This window comes from Heptranchias perlo, chromosome 11, assembly GCF_035084215.1.
Source record: "Heptranchias perlo isolate sHepPer1 chromosome 11, sHepPer1.hap1, whole genome shotgun sequence".
NCBI lineage: Eukaryota > Metazoa > Chordata > Chondrichthyes > Hexanchiformes > Hexanchidae > Heptranchias > Heptranchias perlo.
The window spans coordinates 53707098-53728641 of record NC_090335.1 but is presented as its reverse complement, the minus strand read 5'-3'; the positions used below and the strand labels follow the sequence as shown (position 1 = coordinate 53728641).

The 21544-nt window shown below is 39.0% G+C and overlaps 1 protein-coding gene across 1 annotated transcript; it reads left to right on the top strand.

Annotated features, from left to right (window-relative positions):
- The first annotated feature begins 355 nt into the window (after positions 1-355).
- Positions 356-21361, top strand: LOC137326971 (T-cell receptor-associated transmembrane adapter 1-like). Its single transcript, XM_067992348.1, has 6 exons — positions 356-487; positions 1550-1663; positions 3514-3553; positions 12650-12711; positions 15357-15421; positions 19445-21361. The coding sequence occupies exons 1-6, from the start codon at positions 484-486 to the stop codon at positions 19766-19768; spliced, it is 609 nt and encodes a 202-aa protein (XP_067848449.1). The 5' UTR covers positions 356-483; the 3' UTR covers positions 19769-21361.
- The last annotated feature ends 183 nt before the right edge of the window (positions 21362-21544 follow it).

Here is a 21544-nt window from a genome sequence, read left to right as displayed (position 1 = left end):
AACACTGAAGTGTACTGAGCGAAGGCGATTGATTTTAATGTTTCGAGCAGCGTTTTCTGCTAAGATGTCCAAATCAATGTTTTCAAAAGTCCAAGTCAATTTTGTCGTTTTAAATGTTAAAAGAGAATGTATGGAATAAGAGCCGATTCAAAGCAAAGTCTTGGTGATGTACATCAGCAAGTATCGAGAGGCATCATTTTCTCGCCCCCGCCCATATGTTTTTGCCCTTTTATTAATTAAAATTAAGAAAAAAAACAGAAAGTGTCATAAATTCGGAGCACGCATCTCATGTGATACAAAGTGTAATTAATGTTGCATCAAACGTCAGCTATTTCCTGTTGGTCTGGGTGTACCAGACAGTCCCTGACATGCACAGACTGAAGAAAGCACACCAACCAGCACTGGGAAACTTCGGGTAACTCAGTCTGCGTATCATAGATCTGGAGGTGCTACAGGGCTGTGTTTTACAGAATTGGGAATACAATGGGTACGTTATGCACCTGAACTCTACAACAATGCAGTTGACAGAAAAGCGAACAAAATAGGTTCTTGAAATGTGGTTAGCTCTCTGCACTATATATGACTGTTCAGACTGCGTTCAATTATACAGGGACTGTTTAGTTGCTTGTAAAGATTGCAAGGTTGCATTTTGGTGACTGGTAATAATAATGCGTAATCAAAAAATGAGCGAGAGAGGCAGATTATATCGAGCGACATTGGTGCCGCTCTACAGTTTATTCATTCCAAACAAATCTTTCGGAATAACCTGATGATTTGAGTAAGTCGTTTTGGCATTGCATAGTGCACTGGGAATCGTTATCATTTTCGATTGCTTAAGATTGTTTTTGTACTTGAGTCTATATTTATCCAGTGATCAGATGGACGGTTATACAAAGGGTAGTACACTCTTCACTTCACCAGCACCACTATCCTGTTAATGGCATGAGCGCTAACCTTTCTTATTAATTATCAACTCGAAGGATGGTTAAGTTATAATCAGAACACGAGCGTGCAGACACTGGACGATTGATAGTGCAATTCACTCGAACCAGTATTGATGTATATTGGACACTGGCAATGAGGATTACCGTCTCACCCTTTGTTACATTTACCTTTAAGGATCGGGTTAGAAACTTTGCAAAAGCTTTATTCAGGAAATGAAATGGGTGGGGTAGAGTTGGTAGATAGAGCAGATTAGATTTGGAAGAATAGACCTGATGAGCCAAAGGCCTTGTCTGCTAGATTTTATTACCTAGGCCAGTGTATTACTTGAACTTTTAGGCAAAATTCTGAAAGAGGTTTCCAGTTCTTGGGTCTGAATGCACCCAACCACTACTTACAGGCCAACAGTGACTGGCCAGGGATTGTATTAAAGTCTAAGTAATGAAATCACTACAATACAAGGAGACTGTACATTAGGGCGGCTGGCACAAAGTTGGCAGTGGAAGCATTTGGATGGCAATCAGAACGGGGTGGGATGTTTATACCCTTGAGGAGGAAGCCCCATCACTGGAAATGTGTATTAATATCTAATCATTTCTTTTTACAGATGGAATAGGCAACTGCCACATTGGAGTTTGGGGATTGATGGCTATTATTGTTTTAGCTCTGATGGTTTCTCTTGTGGTGAATGTTATCTACTGTACAGCAAACCGGCAAAAAGGTGAGCGCCCTTTCCACTGTTCAATGTCTAGATTTCATTTTTCATTTACAAACGAACATCTTAGTTATCTCATAATACTGGAAATGATTTTTAGAAATATGTTTCTCTATATACTACAAGCATAATGTTCATTAAATTTCTAAACACACTGACAGACACCAACTAAGGTCCACTATCCCTGCTGCGATGTTCTTGTTGAGTTAAGTTAATATGGACTCTTGAATACTGCAGAGCTGGGCCCAGCCCCACAGCAGTATTGTACTTCAGTATTATATGTGCTCACTCCTTGCTAAAAGAGGAAAAGTTGGATGAGAGTAAAGATTGCGGAGGACAACAAACTTAATGAATGAGAAAGGAAAGATACAGCAAAAAAAGGAGAGAAAAACATGACAGAGAAAGTGAGAACATGAGAAAAGGAAAAGTAGAAACAGAAATGGTTCAGATCACTTTTTAAAATCACTTGCCATCAATCTGTGGGGTTGGTGATTTGAATGGACGTTTAAAGGTGATAGAGATCAAACATTTCCCTTTCAAACATGTAAGCATGTCTAAAAATTAGAGCCAGACCTTTCAGGAGTGAGATTAGAAAACATTTCTACACACAAAGGGTTGTAGAAGTTTGGAACTCTCTTCCACAAACGGCAATTGATACTAGCTCAATTGCTAAATTTAAATGTGAGATAGATAGCTTTTTGGCAACCAAAGGTATTAAGGGATATGGGCCAAAGGCAGGTATGTGGAGTTAGATCACAGATCAGCCATGATCTTATCAAATGGCGGAGCAGGCACGAGGGGCTGAATGGCCTACTCCTGTTCCTATGTTCCTATAAGCAGGAGATGCACCGGTTTTTGTATTTGAATATCATTTTATCCATTGACCAGAATATTAACCTTTTCTTTAGCAACTTCAAGGTTGGTTTAGGCTCTGACTATAGTGTACGACAAAAAACGAAAGTTAGTTTTCATGGTCTAAGTATAAGTGTGCATTTGATTCTGAATCTGTTATTTCAAATGTACTTAGAACAGATAATAGAGAAACTATAGTTATCAACTCAAAGTATTAAGTGAATGGCAGATAATGCAGTAGCTACGCTGACTCACTGTGATGCATCCTTTTAAACCGCCATTGTAACTTTTTATCATATTTTTTGTGAAGCCATGTTTCCAACACATTACAAAATCAAAGCTAAATTAATTTCCCATGCGTTGGGCCTATGGCACTACAGCAAATGTAGGTAGAACTGTAAAAGTCCTGGACTGTTGTAACACGGAGACTCCATTATGGGAATGTGTGGGCATAGAATGTGCAAAACTTAGCTTTGACCTTGATGCTTTGAATTACAATCATTGGAGGAAGGAAACAGTATTGTCTCTCGCTGGTTGCTTCTTCATAATCTAAAATGATAAGAGTCCGAGTTTCAAAAGGGCAACTAGAGGACAAGAGTTAATGGAAGGATAATGTTTGCCAAATTATTGATACTATGCAGATCATCATGTTCACTCCCAACTATCCCAATGCCACATTCTTTCAAATATCATTTGGTTTGTTTATATTGTGTGAGAAATAATTTTAAACTCTGAAAATACAGCACACTTCTTACTCTTAAGTATACTTTAGAAATTGAGAAGTAGCAGTCTTAGCTAAAAAGGTCAGCTGGGTTATGAATATAATTTGCCTCAATGTTGACTAAAACAAAACGAAACAAGACAAGACTTGGGCCTTTAAAAGGTCACAGAAGAGAAACATTCCATCTCAACCGTTTCTTAGATATGTTCCAGCAATTTCTTTGTTTTAAAAAATTATATTTTTTTGACTTGTAAGAATTAATCAAACTTTCTCTGATTTACAGCTCCCAGACCAATATATCGAAGTGTCAAACAATTGCAGAGGTACGAAAATCTCAATTTATATTGCTGCTTGTCTGGGCTCCAAAGCTATTTTGTTACCGTAGAAAAATATTTCTGAAACGATTAAGTATTTGAATTGTCTCTTAGCCTGAGGAGTTGCATTTGTACATGGTGCCCACCTAAAATAAACATTAAGTGCTTTGATAATGCCATTTAGGGCACAAGTCCAATTTCTAGCCCAGTGTGTGCCAACCAGATTATACTGGCCATGCTTTCTCTGAAATTCGGAACACCAAAATGCATATGCCAGTATGTGGCTGATACATGACACAGTGCACATGTTCCTGGATATTCACAATGGTGCTCTGAGTTTTGGAGGAACCTGGAGCACACAATGCATGTGTAATAAGTATAATCCAACCTGCATGATTTAGTGACATTGCATTATTTAATGTACCGGATTTGTACAGACAGGTTGGATATGGTGAGGCCATTAGATAACCCCCAAAGGCTTTGTTCCAATGCACCACATTCTTAAAAAATTATTAGATGCAGTCAGCTACCTCAAATCAAAGCAGTTTAAAGTTCCAAAAGTTTGTAAGGGAGCTCTATAACCGACATTTGCTTTCTGTTAGTGACTGCACTGCTCCATTCATGACATGTTGAAATACAATGTACTTGTATGCAAGTTATGTGGCTGGATTTTGCCAAGTGTACTAGAGTAATAGTTTTAAAGAATCAATGATGGTGAATCCATCTTTGCTTAATTTAATACTAGGTTATTTGACCATGTTTGAACATAGAATTGATTTACCAGAAAATGCTGTGTTTAGATTAGGACTTGTATTGACTGCAACAAAATGACTAGATTTTAAATCACTCATACCTACAACTATTACACAAAATCTGATCTTTTACAAGTAAGGTGCTTTGTGTCAAAGGTGACTGGCATCTACTGGTGTGACCATATTCAGTGTGTTAAGCAATTAAAAATATAAAGAATTGGGGAATGTTTTTCCCAAAAGGAGTTTTTCTAAATTGAGGAATTTGAATGAGGGGCCGCACCCTAAAGTGCAAAGTTAGCACAAAGGTTGAAAAGAGCAGCAGAGAAGACAAAGTAAATCAAGAACTTGTGATTAGGTGATGCCAAGCCAGAATTTCAAATTGAATCAATTGTATGAGAAAGGAAAGAGTGAAGGAGGTAAGAAGTCCCCTGGTTTTAAGGTCAAGACAAGTTAGTGTAGGAGACACTATGACGTGTTGATTTTAACAAAGTGAAGATGCAGGAAGGAGGACTATGTAGGATGTTAGTAGAATCGTTTTATAAAAAGTCCAGCCATGCTCCACTTTCAAGTCGATGTGACACAATTTTGGGTGCACATCAACAGGAATTGTCAAATTCTGTCACAGGTTTATCAAATAAAAATATGCATAAGCACAACCCCTGCACTTCCCCCCCCCCCAAACAAAATTATCATTTTAACAAACTTTTAAAAAAATTAAAAGCCTGAAATTCCTATGAAATTAATGTGCTCCAACTCACAGGCTAAGCTTTAGCTATGTTGTGTGACATGCTTGCTCACAAATTACAATATAAATTGGCCCCAGGAAAAAAATATAACTGAATAAAGGGGAGAATTCAATCCAAGCATGACACTTAAGCTTTAGTTGTACTACCCATATATAGGGGCCAATTTTGCACTCCCAATAGGAAGTGACACTCATGGGGAGTGCATGGGGGGAGATCATGGGCACGCATCTGTTCATTTTAATGGATGGAATCAGACTCCTGAGTGCAGTAAAGTGAAAGATGGGAAACCATCTCCTGAAAGTGTCGACACTTTTGTAGTATGACTTCAACCCGTTGTGAAGTTTAATTTTAAATGTGCCCAGGCACTTTATTGGATATCCTAGAAAATGCATAAATCTATTTTTCAATGTTTCTAGTACTATGTGAAAGCCTGCACTGGCACACCCCGCTTAGGGAGTAGAGCTCTGCACAAGCAACCACACATGTATATGCAGTGCTGTTTTGTCATTAACCTCAGCATGACCTGCAGCAAGACATTACTGCCAGTATAAATTGGATCCACTTCACTGAAGTTTGGAATCTATAGATACTGGTCTTAGACTGTAGGTTCGATTTTCTGCTCCAATGGTTCTAGCAGGGAGTGGCAATCACAAGGAGGGCATGCTGGGGAATCACAGGTTCGAAGCCCATGCTTTTCCATCCATTAAAATGAACAGATGCGTGCCCATGATCTCCCCCCATGCACTCCCCATGAGTGTCACTTCCTATTGGGAGTGCAAAATTGGCCCCTATATATGGGTAGTACAACTAAAGCTTAAGTGTCATGCTTGGATTGAATTCTCCCCTTTATTCAGGTATATTTTTTTTCCTGGGGCCAATTTATATTGTAATTTGTGAGCAAGCATGTCACGCAACATAGCTAAAGCTTAGCCTGTGAGTTGGAGCACATTAATTTCATAGGAATTTCAGGCTTTTAATTTTTTTTAAAGTTTGTTAAAATGATAATTTTGTTTGTGGGGGGGGGTGCAGGGGTTGTGCTTATGCATATTTTTATTTGATAAATCTGTGACAGAATTCGACAATTAGCTGATTTCAAATCCTTGAGGCAATCTGAGTTGCAACATATTGTTTTAATGTTTAACATGTGCTTCAGCAAATTCTCATTATTAAATTTGCATGAAAATGTAATCATATGAATTATATAAATGTATATATAGTATGTACTCAGGGAGAGTCTGATCAGCTATTTTAAGTTGTTTCTGCTGCAGATAAACCACATACTCAACTCTCAAGTATTCTGCAAGTATATTGTGAACCACTGAATGGCACTATACAAGGCTCAACATGATTTTGCTACTCATATAAACAATGAATATGAGATAACGGGATCTAGGGATTTGGTGAAAAAGCGGGAACAGGGTACTGAGTTAGATGATCAGCCATGATTGTTTTGAATGGCGGAGCAGGCCCGAAGGGCTGAATGGCGTAATTTTCTCCTATTTTCTATGTTTCTATAAAAGCAGGCAAGATAAAAGATCACACAAAAAGGGTGGGGTGAAGGTCTCAAAAACCTTACATTTTTTGTATTTATCTTGGGACTACTTTTCTACAGTGTTATAAATTACTGAAGTCAAACATTTTTCTACAATTATAATGTCATTTTTGACAATTTTCTTGTTATTCATTATCAGTGATGAAACCCAGAACTACAGCAGGACAATATGCACAGTATAGCCACACAATTGAAAATATGATAATAGCTTAAAGATTGTTGTTAATAAGTCTCCATTTCCAATAGGATGTGATCATGATACGTTTTAGGATTTACTCTGATCCAAGTTTAATTTTGAGGCACAATTATTGTGAAATTCACAGACAAAAATGAAAATTAAAACAAAAACTGTAACAAAAGTAGAGATGGTGAGTGAGCACTGTCTGTGTTTACCCCACCAGCGAACAAATGTTATCTGTTTTTAATATAACGGGTCAGTTGCTGTCTTTTCTATGTTTCTACCTCTCTATCTCTGTTTTTTTTTTTTTTTTGGTGATTTGTATATTCTGAGACCTTGCAGGTAACACCTGTCTGTCTGCACACTGATTGCCTTGGCAACGGGCAGTTGAAAAAACTGTCTGTAATCACCAAGCATTGTTCTGTGAATTATAAATGCGATTTCATTTCGAGGATTTCATTTCGTTCACCTGAGGAAGGAGGAAGCCTCCGAAAGCTTGTGAATTTAAAATAAAATTGTTGGACTATAACTTGGTGTTGTAAAATTGTTTACAATTGTGTTTATATAAACACATTACCTCATATAAGAATTATTTTCAATTTTCCAACATTTAAAAAATTATTCCCCCATCCCACATTCACAGTACCCAGATGAGTATTAGGCAGGTGGCCTCCCCAGCACTGTCATTTAATTGCTTCTTAGAAGGTGCACAGATTTCCCAACTGATGACATTTATATGATATATATAAAAATACTAAATCAACATTTATTGGCAAAGTAGTTCTGCATTTCAAAATTTGACTGCTTTTTTAAGTCAAATAGTCATAGTTAAGTAAATCATTAAATAAATTACAGTCCTGCAAATTGAAGCATTTATCTTTCAATTCTTTACTTTATTGATGTTTGAAATCCATCTCATTCACTTGTCACCGAAAAAACAAGAAAAAAATAATTAAACTCACTGATGCATTATGAGGCAAAACAATGATTCAAAGTCAACTATATCAAAGACACCCTACTAATGTCACACTACATCAGAAGATATGAAAAGAAAAAAAATGTGAACAAAGTGACATGTATTTGTTTACGTGCACAGAAAAAACTGACAACTTCAAAGATGCAGCATCCTGTAACAAATAATCAAATGATCCTCTAATATCCGTGTCCCAAACGCACTCACAATGACCAACAGGCAAATTGCAATAAAAGATAAATATTTTTAAAAGAAAATTTTTCAAGGAGAAACAATTCTACAAAACAAAAGCAACAGAGAAGCATAAACACTTTTCTCAAAGGTCAGTGAATTGCAACCTAGTGAAACACCACCGGATGAGCAACGGAATTATATATTTGTACAGCAACTGGTCGGACCAGATTATGCAAAATATCTTAACTGGCAGTGCTAATCTGCACAATTTGTCTGCTTATTATTTCTAACAAAATGTACCTTCTCTCAGACATTAATAATTGGGGTTTTAAAAGATAAATATATACAATAAAGTTACTTCATTTAGAAATTTTTAAATTGTAATTAAGAACTGTGTTTAAAAGGTTTGCTGAATTTTACCTTCTGAAAGTCAGTTGCATCAACATCCAATGGCCATTACATACAATGGAAAAAGTCACAAAATTGGTCCACTTTCAGAGAAAAAGGTTTATTTACAGTCATTTATTTATTGAAATTACTCCATCAGCATGCTAGGGTGGATTATTTTGGCTGTGACTTTATTCCTAAGTTCTTAGTCCTAACAATTTTTGACAGTCCAGTAGTTAGGTGGTTTAATCACCAACAATGAATAACAATACGGCTGCTAAAAAATCCTTTCAGAATTCTTCTAAATAATTCAGATATGAGATGGAGTTAATGCATAATGGATAATTATTGCAGAATTATTATAAAAAGGTTATCAACCACATCATTAAAACAGCTTTAATTTCACACACAGCGCTTGCTGGGGTAGAAATTCGATGGCGCCCGGTTTTGGGCACAAAACAGTGCTGTTGCGGCCAATCCAGGAGGCCGCTGCCCTTCCTCCCCCGGCACTTAACTGAGGCGGCTACTGGTGAGGCAGGCGGCCTGAAATACATTCCTGCAGAAGGGCGTGCTGCCTGTGGAGGCCCAACATGCTCTGGCAGTTCGCCCAGATTATTTAGATGAGATCCGAGGCCCAAATGCAGGGGCAGATCACGGCTGGCAGCAGTCGGTAGGAGTGCTGTCGAGCCGGGAGGAAAAAAATGACTAACTCTCACCTTTTCGGTGACGGCCAATTCCTTGGCCGCATCCACACCAGGTGAAGCTGAGGGAAGCACGCCCGGGGTCTGCTCTACTCCTCCTGACACCAATTTCCCGAGGGGTCCTAAAACAGGCATTCAGCCACTCATTTACATACGTAAGGGGCCAAACGCCAGTTTCAGCCAGCCACCAAAGACGCCTTAAAAATCGTCCGACCCGATTTCAGGCATCCTCAAATCGCAGGACTTTGGTCCCCACAATGTGACCTTGTGCGCCATAAAACAAGCACAAAAAGGTCCAGTTTTCACACTGCTATCTTCAAGGAGTTCCATGAACTATCATCTTGTGACCCTTTTTAATACTGAGACATGCAAGATTAACTTTGCAAGGTGCCTTCCGTTATGTATTCTGGTGCAGTGATAATAGCTAATTGGTTTAGATAATTCTTTGTCTGATCTGTTGCACTATGATCTCTGCACTGATATTTAATTAGAAACTTCTCCCAGGACCAGCTTTGAGTGTCTGTGAGGTATGAACTTTTATTTTATGTACAGGAAATGTGGCTATGAATCATCAAAAATAACTGTAAAAATGCACACTAATGTTGATTTCACAATTCATTACATATGTAGCAATGGGTATAAAGAGGTTATTAAAACTGTATTTGGCCCTGATGAGACCATATCTGGAGTACTGCATGCAGTTTTGGTCTCCCTATTTCAACAACAACTACTTGCATTTATGCAGCACCCTTAAGGTAGTAAAACGTCCCAAGGCGCTTCACGGGAATGTAATCAGAGAAAAATTGACACCGAGCCAAAGAAGGAGCTATTAGGGCATGTGACCAAAAGCTTGGTCAAAGAGGTAGGTTTTAAGGAGCATCCTAAAGGAGATGAAAGAGGATTAGGGAGGGAATTCCAGAGCTTAGAGCCTAGATGGCTGAGGCATGGTGGGGGCGAAGGAAGTGGAGGATGCACAGGAGGCCAGGATTGGAGGAACGTAGAGTTCTTGGAGGGTTGTAGAGGTGGAGGAGGTTACAGAGATAGGGAGGGGCGAGGCCATGCAGGGATTTGAACGTGAGAATTTTAAAATCGAGGCATTGTGGATTGGAAGCCAGTGTTGGTCAGCGAGCACAGGGGTGATGGGTGAACGGGATTTGGTGCGAGTTAGGATACGGGCAGATGAGTTTTAGGTGATCTCAAGTTTATGGAGGGTGGAAGATAGGAGACTGACCAGAAGAGCATTGGAATAGTCAAGTCTGGGAATAACAAAAGCATGATGAGGGTTTCAGCAGTGGATGGGCTGAGGCAGGGGTGGAGATGGGCAATATTATGGAGGTGGAAGTAAGTGGTCTTTGTGATGGAGAGGATATGGGGTTGGAAGCTCAGCTCAGGCTCATGTGAGACATCAAGGTTGCAAACCGTCTGGTTCAGCATGAGGCAGTGGCTAGGGAGGGGGATGGAATTGATGGCTAGGGAACAAAATTTGTGGCGGGGGCCGAAGACAATGGCTTCGGTCTTCCCAATATTTAATTGGAGGAAATTTCGGTTATCCAGGACTGGATGTTGGACAATCGGTGCGACAACACAGAAGCAGTGGAGGGGTCAAGAGAGATGACGGTGAGGTGGTTGGGTGTTGTCAGCGACATGTGGAACCTGACATCCAAGGTGCAGCATGTAGATAAGAAATGGGAAGGTCCAAGAATAGATCTTTGGGGGACTCCAGAGGTAACAATGCAGGGTCGGGAAGAGAAGGCATTGAAGGAAATTCTCAGGCTACGACTGGATAGGTATGAGTGGAACAAGGCGAGGGCATTCCCATTCAACTGGATAATGGAGGGATTGTCTAGTTAACCATGTCAAAGGCTGCATTCAGGTCGAGAATGGTGAGGAGGGATAGTGCACCACGAGGATGAGGGGGCAGGGGAGAGAGGATTAAGCAGACAGTTAGTAGTGGAAAGAAAAAGCCAGGGGTTATCTTTGCATTCCAGGATGATCCTGGACTAGTCACAGAGGATGTAATTTGTGACTTTGATTAGAGCCGTTTCAGTGCTGTGGCAGGGGCAGAAACCTGACTGGAAAGGTTCAAACATGGAATTGTGGGAAAGATGGGCACAGATTTGGGAGGCGACAACATGTTCAAGAACTTTGGACAGGAAAGAGAGGTTGGAGATGAGGCATAGGGACCAAGGGTGGGTTTTTTGAGGAGGGGGATGATAACAGCAAATTATAAAGGAAGAGGAAACTGTTTACAATATCAGCTAACATGGGGACCAGGAAGAGAAGTTGAGTGGTTAGCAGTTTAGCAGGAATAGGGTTGAGACAGCAGGAAGTGGACAAGATGAGCTCAGAGAGCCCATGAGAGGAAACAGGGGAAATAGGGAAGAAACTAGAGAAAGAAGTGTGTTCAGGGCTAGGGCAAGGGGGACTCTTGGGGAAAGCTTGGCTTGGTGGGCAAGGGGAAGGGAGCGATGCGGCAGAGGCAGCTGAACGGATGGTCTCAATCGTAGTGACAAAGAAGTCCATGAGCTCCTCGCAGTTGTTGTTGAGGATGAGTTTGGGGTGGGGGGGGGGTGCAGGGGAGAGAGGATTAAGCAGACAGTTGGTAGTGGAGAGAAAAAGCTAGGGGTTATCTTTGCATTCTAGGATGATCCTGGAGTAGTGAGCAGTTTTGACAAAGGAGAGCAGGGCCTGATAGTGATTGATGTGCTCCAGCCAGATCTGGCGATGAATGGGTAAACCATTGAATGGGTGCACCATAAATGTTCAAATCTTCGTCCCTTGGACTTAAGGAAGCAAAGATGGACTTTTTTCCAAAAAGTTATTCAATTATTGGAGCAGTTATAGAGAAGGGCTGCACGGTTGATCCTAAACTTTAAAGAATGACATATGAGGAAAGATTGACTACCCTATGTCTTTTCTCTCTTGAAAAAAGACAGAGGGGATACGATAAAAGTCTTTAAAATGAAAAGCTTGGACAAATTGGATCCAAGTAAGTTTTTCTGCCTTGTATAGAATTTAAGCTCAAGGGATCAGATTCAATTATAGCTTTTGAAAAGAAATTGGATAAATAATTGAAGGGAAAAAATTTACAGGGCTATAGGGAAAGAGAGGGGGAATGGGACTAACTGGATTGCTCTTACAAAGGGCTGGCACGGGCTCAATGGGCCAAATGGCCTCCTTCTGTGCTGTAACCATTCTATGATTTACAAATTAAAAACAACAAAAGAAAATAGGAAATGCAGGGGGATTTTTTACTAAAAGGGTGGTAAGTATGTGGAACAGATTATTGGCATGGTTGATAGAACAAGAAACCTTAATAGGTTTCAAGAAGAAACTAAACAGGTTCTTGTCAACAAATGGAATTCAGGATTATATGAAATGGGCAAAGGGAATACTCTGGATAGGTGGGCTGGATGGACCAAAGGTCTTCTCCTGTCTGAAACAGTTACTATGTTACTACATTGTGCACCAACCAGTCTGGGTTACATGCTAATTAATACATTGAGCATATCTTTATATATATTAGAGGCTGAATCCAAGACTAGTAGTTAAAATCAGTCTAGCAACGGGACAGTAAAACAAAAATATTGTACTAATGGTTTAATTCTTTCTTTAATGTAATTTTCTTGTTTTGTTCTTTAGCCCAGTGATTCAGGAAGTGGATGACAATCCAATTTATGGCAATCTCACCCAGGATGACACAGGTACACTTCCTGTACAAAGTTAAATGGTTGACTGATCAAATTTGAGATAACTAAAGTCTGGAAATTACTGAGAGTGATATTACCACACAAACACCCAATGCATTCATATCAAAATCCTCTGCACAATTTTAACAGGTTAACAACTTGGTTAAAATTTTAACAAGATGTTAACCTACTTAAAATATTGGAGAGAGGAATTTAATGTGAGTGTGTTAAGAAATATAAAACTGTAAACTGAAAGTCTATATATATTACTGAATTGACAGTGTGTTTAATTATATTAAAGTTGTATTGTATGCCATATATACAGCACCAGTAACAAAAATATTTTTTTAATTTCACATATTTATATTTAGACACACATTTTGTGAAGACATACAAATTGATTGCACAGTGCTTGCAACAAAGTGCTTTGTTACATTGAATTTGTTGAAACATAGAACATTTACTGCACAGAAGGAGGTCATTTGGCTCATCGTGTCTGTGCCGGTCGAAATAGAGCAACCCAACCTAATCCCAACCTAATCCCACTTTTCAGCACTTAGTCCGTAGCCTTGTAGGTTACGGCACTTCAAGTGCATGTCCAAGTACTTTTTAAATGCGATGAGGGTTCCTGCCTCTACCGCCCTATCAGGTAGTGAGTTCCATACCCCTATCATCCTCTGGGTGAAAACATTTTTCCTCAGCTCCCCTCTAATCCTTCTATCAATTACTTAAAATCTATGCCCCCGGTTATTGACCTGTCTGCTAAGGGAAATAGGTCCTTCCTGGCCACTCTATCTAGGCCCCTCATAATTTTATACACCTCAATTAAATCACCCCTCAGCATCCTCTGTTCCAAAGAAAACAACCTCAGCCTATCCAATCTTTCCTCATAGCTAAAATTTTCCAGTCCTGGCAACATCCTTGTAAATCTCCTCTGTACCCTCTCTAGTGCAATCACATCTTTCCTGTAATGTGGTGACCAGAACTGTACTCAATACAGATTGTTAGAGCCTCCGCTATTTCCTCCCTTGCTTCTTTTAACAGCCTGGGATACATTTCATCCGGGCCTGGCGACTTATCTACCTTAAAAGATACTAAACCCTTTAATACTTCCTCTCTCACTATGGTTATTGACATGGGGAGTAATGTGTGTTTAAGGGCTGAGGCAATATATTCAGGCAATGTTGCATTGATTTATTTTCCTCTCCTAAATAGTAGTTTGATTGTTCCAAAGGAAAGGTGCTGGAGGTTGCCTGTAGCCTCTCCAACAGTCCTCTGGCAGGGAAGCAGGAATTTGTGGAAATTGTGTGGGATACCATACATTTCAATATAACTGAATATTCCTGCCATGTGAAAAAGATGCATATTTCCTAGTAATATTCCCTGTTCCAGTAAAATTCTACGACACAAGCCTGCACAATTAAAGTTGTTGTGACTAGTGGTTCTGACTAGGATACTGGGGTCGCAGCTTTTCACTATATTTATAAATGACTTGGATAAAGGAGTAGAGAGCCGTATATCTAAGTTTGCTTACGACACTAAGTTAGGTGGCACAGTAAATAGTGTAGATGGGAGCAGAAAGTTGCAAAGGGACATTGATACATTAAGTAAGTGGGCAAAACTGTGGCAGATGGATTTCAATGTGGGAAAGTGTGAGGTCATCCAGTTTGGACCTAAGAAAAATAGATCAGAGTATTTTCTAAATCACAAGAAGCTAGGAACTATGGACGAGCAGAGAGATTTAGGGGTCCAAGTGCAGAAATCAATAAAAACAGTGGACAGATACAAAAAAAATCAAAAGGCAAATGGAATGTTGGCCTTTATCTCAAGAGGGCTGGAATACAAAGGGGTGCAAGTTATGTTACAACTGTACAGAGCTCTGCTGGGAACTCATCCGGAGTATTGCATTCAGTTCTGGGCACTGCACCTCAGGAAGGATATATTGGCCTTGGAGGGGGTGCAGTGCCGATTCACCAGCATGATACTGGGGCTAAAAGGGTTAAATTATGAGAACAGGTTGCATAGACTAGGCTTGTATTCGTTTGAATATTGAAGATTAAGAGGTGATCTAATTGAGGTGTTCAAGATGATTAAAGGATTTGATGGGGTAGATAGAGAGAAACTAATTCCTCTGGTGGGAGAGTCCAGAACAAGAGGGCGTAACCTTAAAATTAGAGCTAGGCCGTTAAGGGGTGATGTCAGAAAGCACTTTTTCGCACAAAGGGTAGTGGAAATCTGGAACTCTCTCCCCCAAAAAGTTATCAATTGAAAATTTCAAAACTGAAATTGATAGATTTTTGTTAGGCAAGGGGATTAAGGGTTATGGAACCAAGGCGGGTAGATGGAGTTAAGATACAGATCAGCCATGATCAAATTGAATGGCAAAACAAGCTCGAGGGGCTAAATGACCTACTCCTGTTCCTATGTTCTTGCATAAGTTGGCAACTACAATAACTGTGGTATTGTAATTTATTACAACTGGTAATTTATTGCAATGTCAAAAATCAAATGGAAAACATAACAAAAGCTCAATAATTAAAGATAAAATGGAAAGACTGTATATTGTATTAATAAAAATAAAAGATCATTATGAATGTTCTTTTGGCTGCAGAAAACAATCAACAAGTACAATATTATAATATACTTCTTTGTTTTTAAAGTAGTTGAAGGTGAGAGCTATTATGAAGCCATGACGCCAACTAATAGATCTGGAGATGAAACCAAGGTATTTCTACCAAGGGGATAACTCATCAGCAGCTAATTCACTCTGTTGTTTCCTTTCTGACAGACAGTTTGTATCTCACTTTATCAAATGCAGTGCTCAATTGGATAGAAAGAATTAGTAAAAGTTAACTCAGTATTCAAATCCCCTCCATGCTATATTGCAAGATGTTACTTATACTTTTTGCAATGTGCCACTCTGCAGCATAACTTGAAATATTAAAGTTGCATTATAATATTGGGGTTGCCGCATTCAAATGTTGAAACCACTGTATTGATTGCAGTGCCAGAAAGGAATAACCATACACAGCAGCATCAGTAAGGTACATAGCCCTGGTATTTTTTTTAAAAACAGAAAGAGGAATCAATTTTATGATGCAGCTGGATTTAAGCAAAAAGAATGATAGTAAAGTAAATGTCACAATAACATCATTCTGTAATGGAAAGCAAAAAAACTCAGCTGTCCTGACAGGAGAGGGCAGTAGATTGATTTTAGATTCACCAAAGTACAAGTTTGTGGTGCAGGTACTTAAACTTTAAAAATTAACTTTGTTTGCAAGAAAAAGGCACATCTGTGCCAATAAAATTTGCAATACATTTTATGAGTGCAAAAAGTGAATTTCTGCTAGGGTACAGAGTATCTATCCAAACAGAGTAGACACATTGGAAAGGAAGGGCATCCAAAGCTACAGCTTCCTGGATGAATAAAGATATAAGATTAAGATTAAAATGAAACAGAAAAAGGCTTATGACAAATGTAAGGTTCATAACACAGTAGAGAACCAAGCTAAATACAGAATGTAAGAGATCTTTAAAAAAGGTAATGAGAGACAAAGAGAGAGTATGAGAATAGATTAGCAGCTAACATAAAAGGGAACCCAAAAGTCTATTATAGATACATAAATAGTAAAATGGTAGTCAAAGGAAGGGTGGAAGGGACAAAAAAGATCTTATGGAGGTAGAGGCTATGGCTGAGGTATTAAATGAATTTTTCACATCGGTCTTCACTAAAGAGGAGAATGATGCCAATGTAGCAGTAAAGGAGTAGGTAGTAGCAATATTGGATAGGATAAAAATACATAAAGAGGAGGTACGTAAAAGGTTGTCTGTACACAAAGTAGAAAATTACCTAGTCTAGATGGGATGCATCCTAGGTTACTGAGAGAAGTAAGGGTGGAAATTGCAGAGGCTCTGGCCATAATCTTCCAATCCTCCTTAGATATGGGGGTGGTGCCAGAGGACTGGAGAATTGCAAATGGTACACCCCTGTTCAAAAAAAGGGGAGAGGGATGAACCCGGCCATTACAGTCTAGTCAGTCTAACATCAGTGGTGGGGAAACTTTGAGACAATAACCTGGGACAAAATTATTTGTCACTTGGAAAAGTATGGGCTAATAAATGGATGTAAGCACTGATTTGTTGAAGGAAAATCGTGTTTGACTAACTTGATTGAGTTCTTTGATGAAGTAACAGAGGGTTGATGAGGATAGTACAGTTGATTTATGTATATGGACTTTCAAAATGCATTTGATAAAGTATCACATGATAGACTTGTTAGCAAAATTAAAGCCCATAGGATTAAAAGGACAGTGGCAGTGTCGATACAAAAATTGGCTTGGGGCAGAAAGCAGAGAGTAGCGGTGAACGGTTGTCTTTCAGACCGGAGGAAGTATACAGTGGTGATTCCCAGGGGTAGGTATTAGGACCACTGCTCTTTTTGATATATATTAATGGCCTGGATTTGGGTTATAGAGGGTATAATTTCAAAGTTTGCAGATGACACAAAACTCTGAAATGTAGTAAACAATGTGGAGGATAGTAACAGACTTCAGGAGGACAGACTGGTGAAATGGGCAGACACATGGCAGATGAAATTTTACAGAGAAATGTGAAGCAATGCATTTTGGTAGGAAGAATGAGCAGAGGCAATATAAATTAAGTGGTACAATTTTAAAGGGGGTGCAGGAACAGAGAGAGCTGGGGGTGTATGTACACAAATCTTTGAAGGTGGCAGGACAAGTCGAGAAGGCTGTTAAAAAAGCATATGGGATCCTGGGTTTTATTAAGAGGCATAGAATACAAAAGCAAGGAAGTTATGCTGGACCTTTATAAAACACTGGTTAGGCTTCAGCTGAAATATTGTGTTCAATGCTGGGCACCAAACTTTAGGAAGGATGTCAAGGCCTTAGAGAGGGCACTGAAGAGATTTACTTGAACAGTACCAGAATGAGGGACTTCAGTACAAGAGTACAAAAGCAAGGAAGGGTGGTGGAAGCAGAGTCAATAACAACTTTCAAAAGGGAATTGGATCAATACTTGAAGGGAAAAGATTTATAGGGCTGCGGGGAAACAGCAGGGGGTGGGACTAATTGAATAGTTTTCAAAGGCTAGCAAAGGCACGATGGGCCGAATGGTCTCCTTCTGTGCTGTAACGTACCATGATACAATGAACGTCACATCTGAAAAACAGCAGCTCTGACAGCATAGCACTCCATCAGCACTACGCTGAAGTGAGAGCCTGGATTATGTACCCAAGTCTCTGGAGTGGGGCTTGAACCCACTACCTTGACTTGGAGGTGAGAGTCTACTCCTGAGCCAAGGTTGATCCCTGGGACTTTGATTAAATCTAAATAAGATTAATGGGATGAAAGTTCATCATCTCAGTGATGGGTTCAAGGGTCTCAAGTGAAAAGTGTTTTAGTACTAAAGCTGCTTTGATATTATGCTTCTTCCTATGCCAGTGCCACCGGCTCCGGACATGTCTTGGGCAGTTGATGTGAACACCAAAGTAAGTTTGCCAGATTCACCAAGGCTGGCTGCTGGAAAGGCCCATTAAAAAAAAACTAGATCTCCACAGCCATCACCCTTAATGGATGTGACATTTATTTTGATATTATCACTGATCGTGCCTGATTCACATAATGGGAACTGGCAGCATGAGCAAAGCTGTAAATGTAATATAAAAGCAGTTAAAGTTGTCAGTCTTGTATATAATCCCTTTATCTTGCTGATGATTTCCAGCATTACTGATGTTAAAACCACCCTTCATAAATTATAAAGGTAAATATTGTCAGGCTTAGCAGCTGAAGTACCTCTGCGCCCCTCGGTACTGGTAATGGTGCAGATTCAGCAATCTTCCAAACATAATATCAAAGCATTTAAAAAGTCATAAGATTTTCTCTTTTGATGCAGTTTTTTTTTTGGGGGGGGGGGGGGGCACACAGAGAAGAGAAAAAGTTTTAGAAATGACTACACATGCATGAGCCACAGTGACTTGCAAAGTTTTTTTGCCAAAAAAAAATCAGAGAAAAGTCCTTACATTAGAACAGAGAGGGTGTTTCACCTGACAACGGTAACTGTTTACAGCACAAAACTGTCAAAGGGATCCTCTCTAGGTGATTTCCATTCATTGAAACCAATGGACAGTGAATCATAGGCAGCATGTCCACAATCTCCTGATATGCATGAGCAGCAGGTGAAGTTCCCCACCACTGTAGACTTGGAAAAATCAGGCCTTTATAGTGGGGAGTCCATTCAAAAAAACTATATGGAGCAACAGGTCAGAAATCATGATGGTGTGGTAACACCTGAAAACTATAGCAGCTAGACCAAATCTGTGGCTGGCCATTGTTAATACTTCAGTTTTAAATTAGCAATTTTATTATGTACTTTCTAACCTGTCCTTCCAATATCAACCTCCAATTTTTGCTGCTTCTGAAAATTAGTTGAAGTGACCTTATGATCGGTGGCAATATGGCACATCATCACTGAAATTCCCCACACAATTGTCTTTTTCTGTATATGCATAAAAACACTCAATTATATGTCTTATTTTGTTCTGGCTGAAAAACTATTGTGAACTGCTAGCCGCTGACTTGTTCAACAGTGAGAATGCAGTGGAAGGCTCATCACAGGGTTCATTTGTACATTAGCCTGACAAGGGTATAGTGTCAGCTAACATCTTTCAAATATGCTTTGAACTTGAAATAATGTCCATATTCTAATAGGCTGTTGTGTTCATTCACAGGTGGTGATTGAAAATCAAATGTGTTATGCATCTCTAGATCTTTCAGTGGAACGGAAAAAACGACGCAGAAAGATGGAAAAACAGAAGATAAATAATAACATAACAGAGGCACCAGAGGATGATAATTTGCCAGTTAAATCACACACACTGACTTCAAGGCCTAGCATTTATCTGAACAGTGAGCAGCTTGCCTTCAATGAAGGTAGAAGAGAAGAAACTATTCACAATGACCCAGTTATTCTTTACGGCATGATAAATGCATCTCGAAGCAAATTGTCAATAAATGACACAGCAACAGCATTTGACAATACAAGTGACTTTTAATTTGTGCTGGTGTCAATGCTGGTAAAATTCATCGTGAAGTAATGCAACATCCACGGAAATGTGCAGAAAGAGCAAGTTCATTATGAAAAATGTTTGCCTTGAAAATTGCTTTGTGCACCATTTACATGGAAAAATAGGGAAACAAACTAGTTCAAAATTTCCATATGATTACTGTTAGGAAGCTCCATTTTGTAATTCATGAGCTATAAACATCACTGAAGTAAACACACACATCAATAATCTATTTTTCCATAATTTACCAATTACAATATTTATACATTTTTAATGAGGGGTCCTAACCAATCAGAATTTTCAAGAACATTCCTGCAATTCCACAATTGTCCTACATGTCAGATAACTCCATGTTAGCACTCACTGAAGACAGCCATGATAGAAATGCATTACCTCTGCCTATGTCCATTTGATTGAAGCATTTCAGATAGGGAAAGCAGGATGTAGATTTATTAAATATACCCAATTGTTTGAATGTTTTAAATCAAGGTAGTTTTACAGTGAGTCATCTACCAGAACTGTACTGTTTGGTAATGCCATTAGTTTAAAAACAGCCTAAATATAAAAAAGTTGAGTTATCCAGTCATTTAAAAAAAAATAGGTGTAACACATGCTAATTTTTACCTTAAAATGTAGCAGTTATTTTAACCTTCCCCTCTCACTTATCACTGAGCCCTTCTGTTACAGATCAGGAAAAATAAACTTTTCTACAGTTGTATTAACGTAGGTTGTAGCAATTGTAAGATATTGAAACTTTAAATGTCAAATTAGAATTTGCATATTAAGGTGGCTATGCAGAAAGATGCATGTTTAAACAGATATGTGTGTGTGTGTGTGTGTGTGTGTGTGTGCGCAATACCATATCAGTTTTGAAGTCTGGTCTCAACACTGGTGATATAGTGGCACAGCACATTGGAGCTCAAAAGCATTTCTGAATTATGCTATTCGAAATGGAAGCCAGACATTTCCTTGGGGCGAGGGGTGAAAGTCACAGAAAATCATCTTGGGGTCACCCACCTCTGAGTGACTAATTTGAAAATGCAGTTGGCTTAAGCCTGGGAGAAAATGCTTTTGGGGTAGAAATTCTGCTTCTTCACTCAGCAGCCTGTGATTTCCCTTCCATTCTAGTGAATGAGCAGAAAGTCATGGGCTGGCGCACGTGGAAGTGAAATTTCTACCCCTTTATTTTTCAAATAGTCACCGCTATTATGCAAAGTCTAAAATAGAATACTTTAAGCCAAATTTTGATGGGAAAACCTCAGCCATTGCCTGACTGATGAGGCAGCACAATCAGATCAGTGGAATGTTAGTACTTAATCTAGAGGTAGGCAATGAAGGTTGTAGCCAATGTGTATTGTAATTCTATATATTTTTTGCCTTTAATTGAACTGTAATCCATCATCCTTTGATGGTTAGTCCTAAAGACTGATTTTGAAAAGGTTGCCATCTCTAATAGGAGGCATTATTAACATATAGTGACACGGCAATGTACTATTTGTAGATTTGCCAACAAAATAATAATGCTGATTATATTCTCTTGTATACTATGTATTCTGAAGTAAAAGATAAAATCAGTTTATTGTATAGCAATATTTAATGTTAACTTAAATGAAGTATTGCATTTTGATACATACTTCCTGAGCTACGAGTGGTTTTCCAAATTAATGTCAATTTAAGATAGATATACAGTTGGGAGATTTTCATTGAATCTACTGAAGATTTTTTACATAGCTGTTGAATTTATAACAAGTGAAAATAGTTGGC

Excerpts from the sequence above, each read along its gene's own strand:
- LOC137326971 (XM_067992348.1), top strand. Across the intron at positions 3,554-12,649 it reads AGTGTCAAACAATTGCAGAG|CCCAGTGATTCAGGAAGTGG; the intron begins GTACGAAAATCT and ends TTTGTTCTTTAG. Across the intron at positions 12,712-15,356 it reads TCTCACCCAGGATGACACAG|TAGTTGAAGGTGAGAGCTAT; the intron begins GTACACTTCCTG and ends TTGTTTTTAAAG.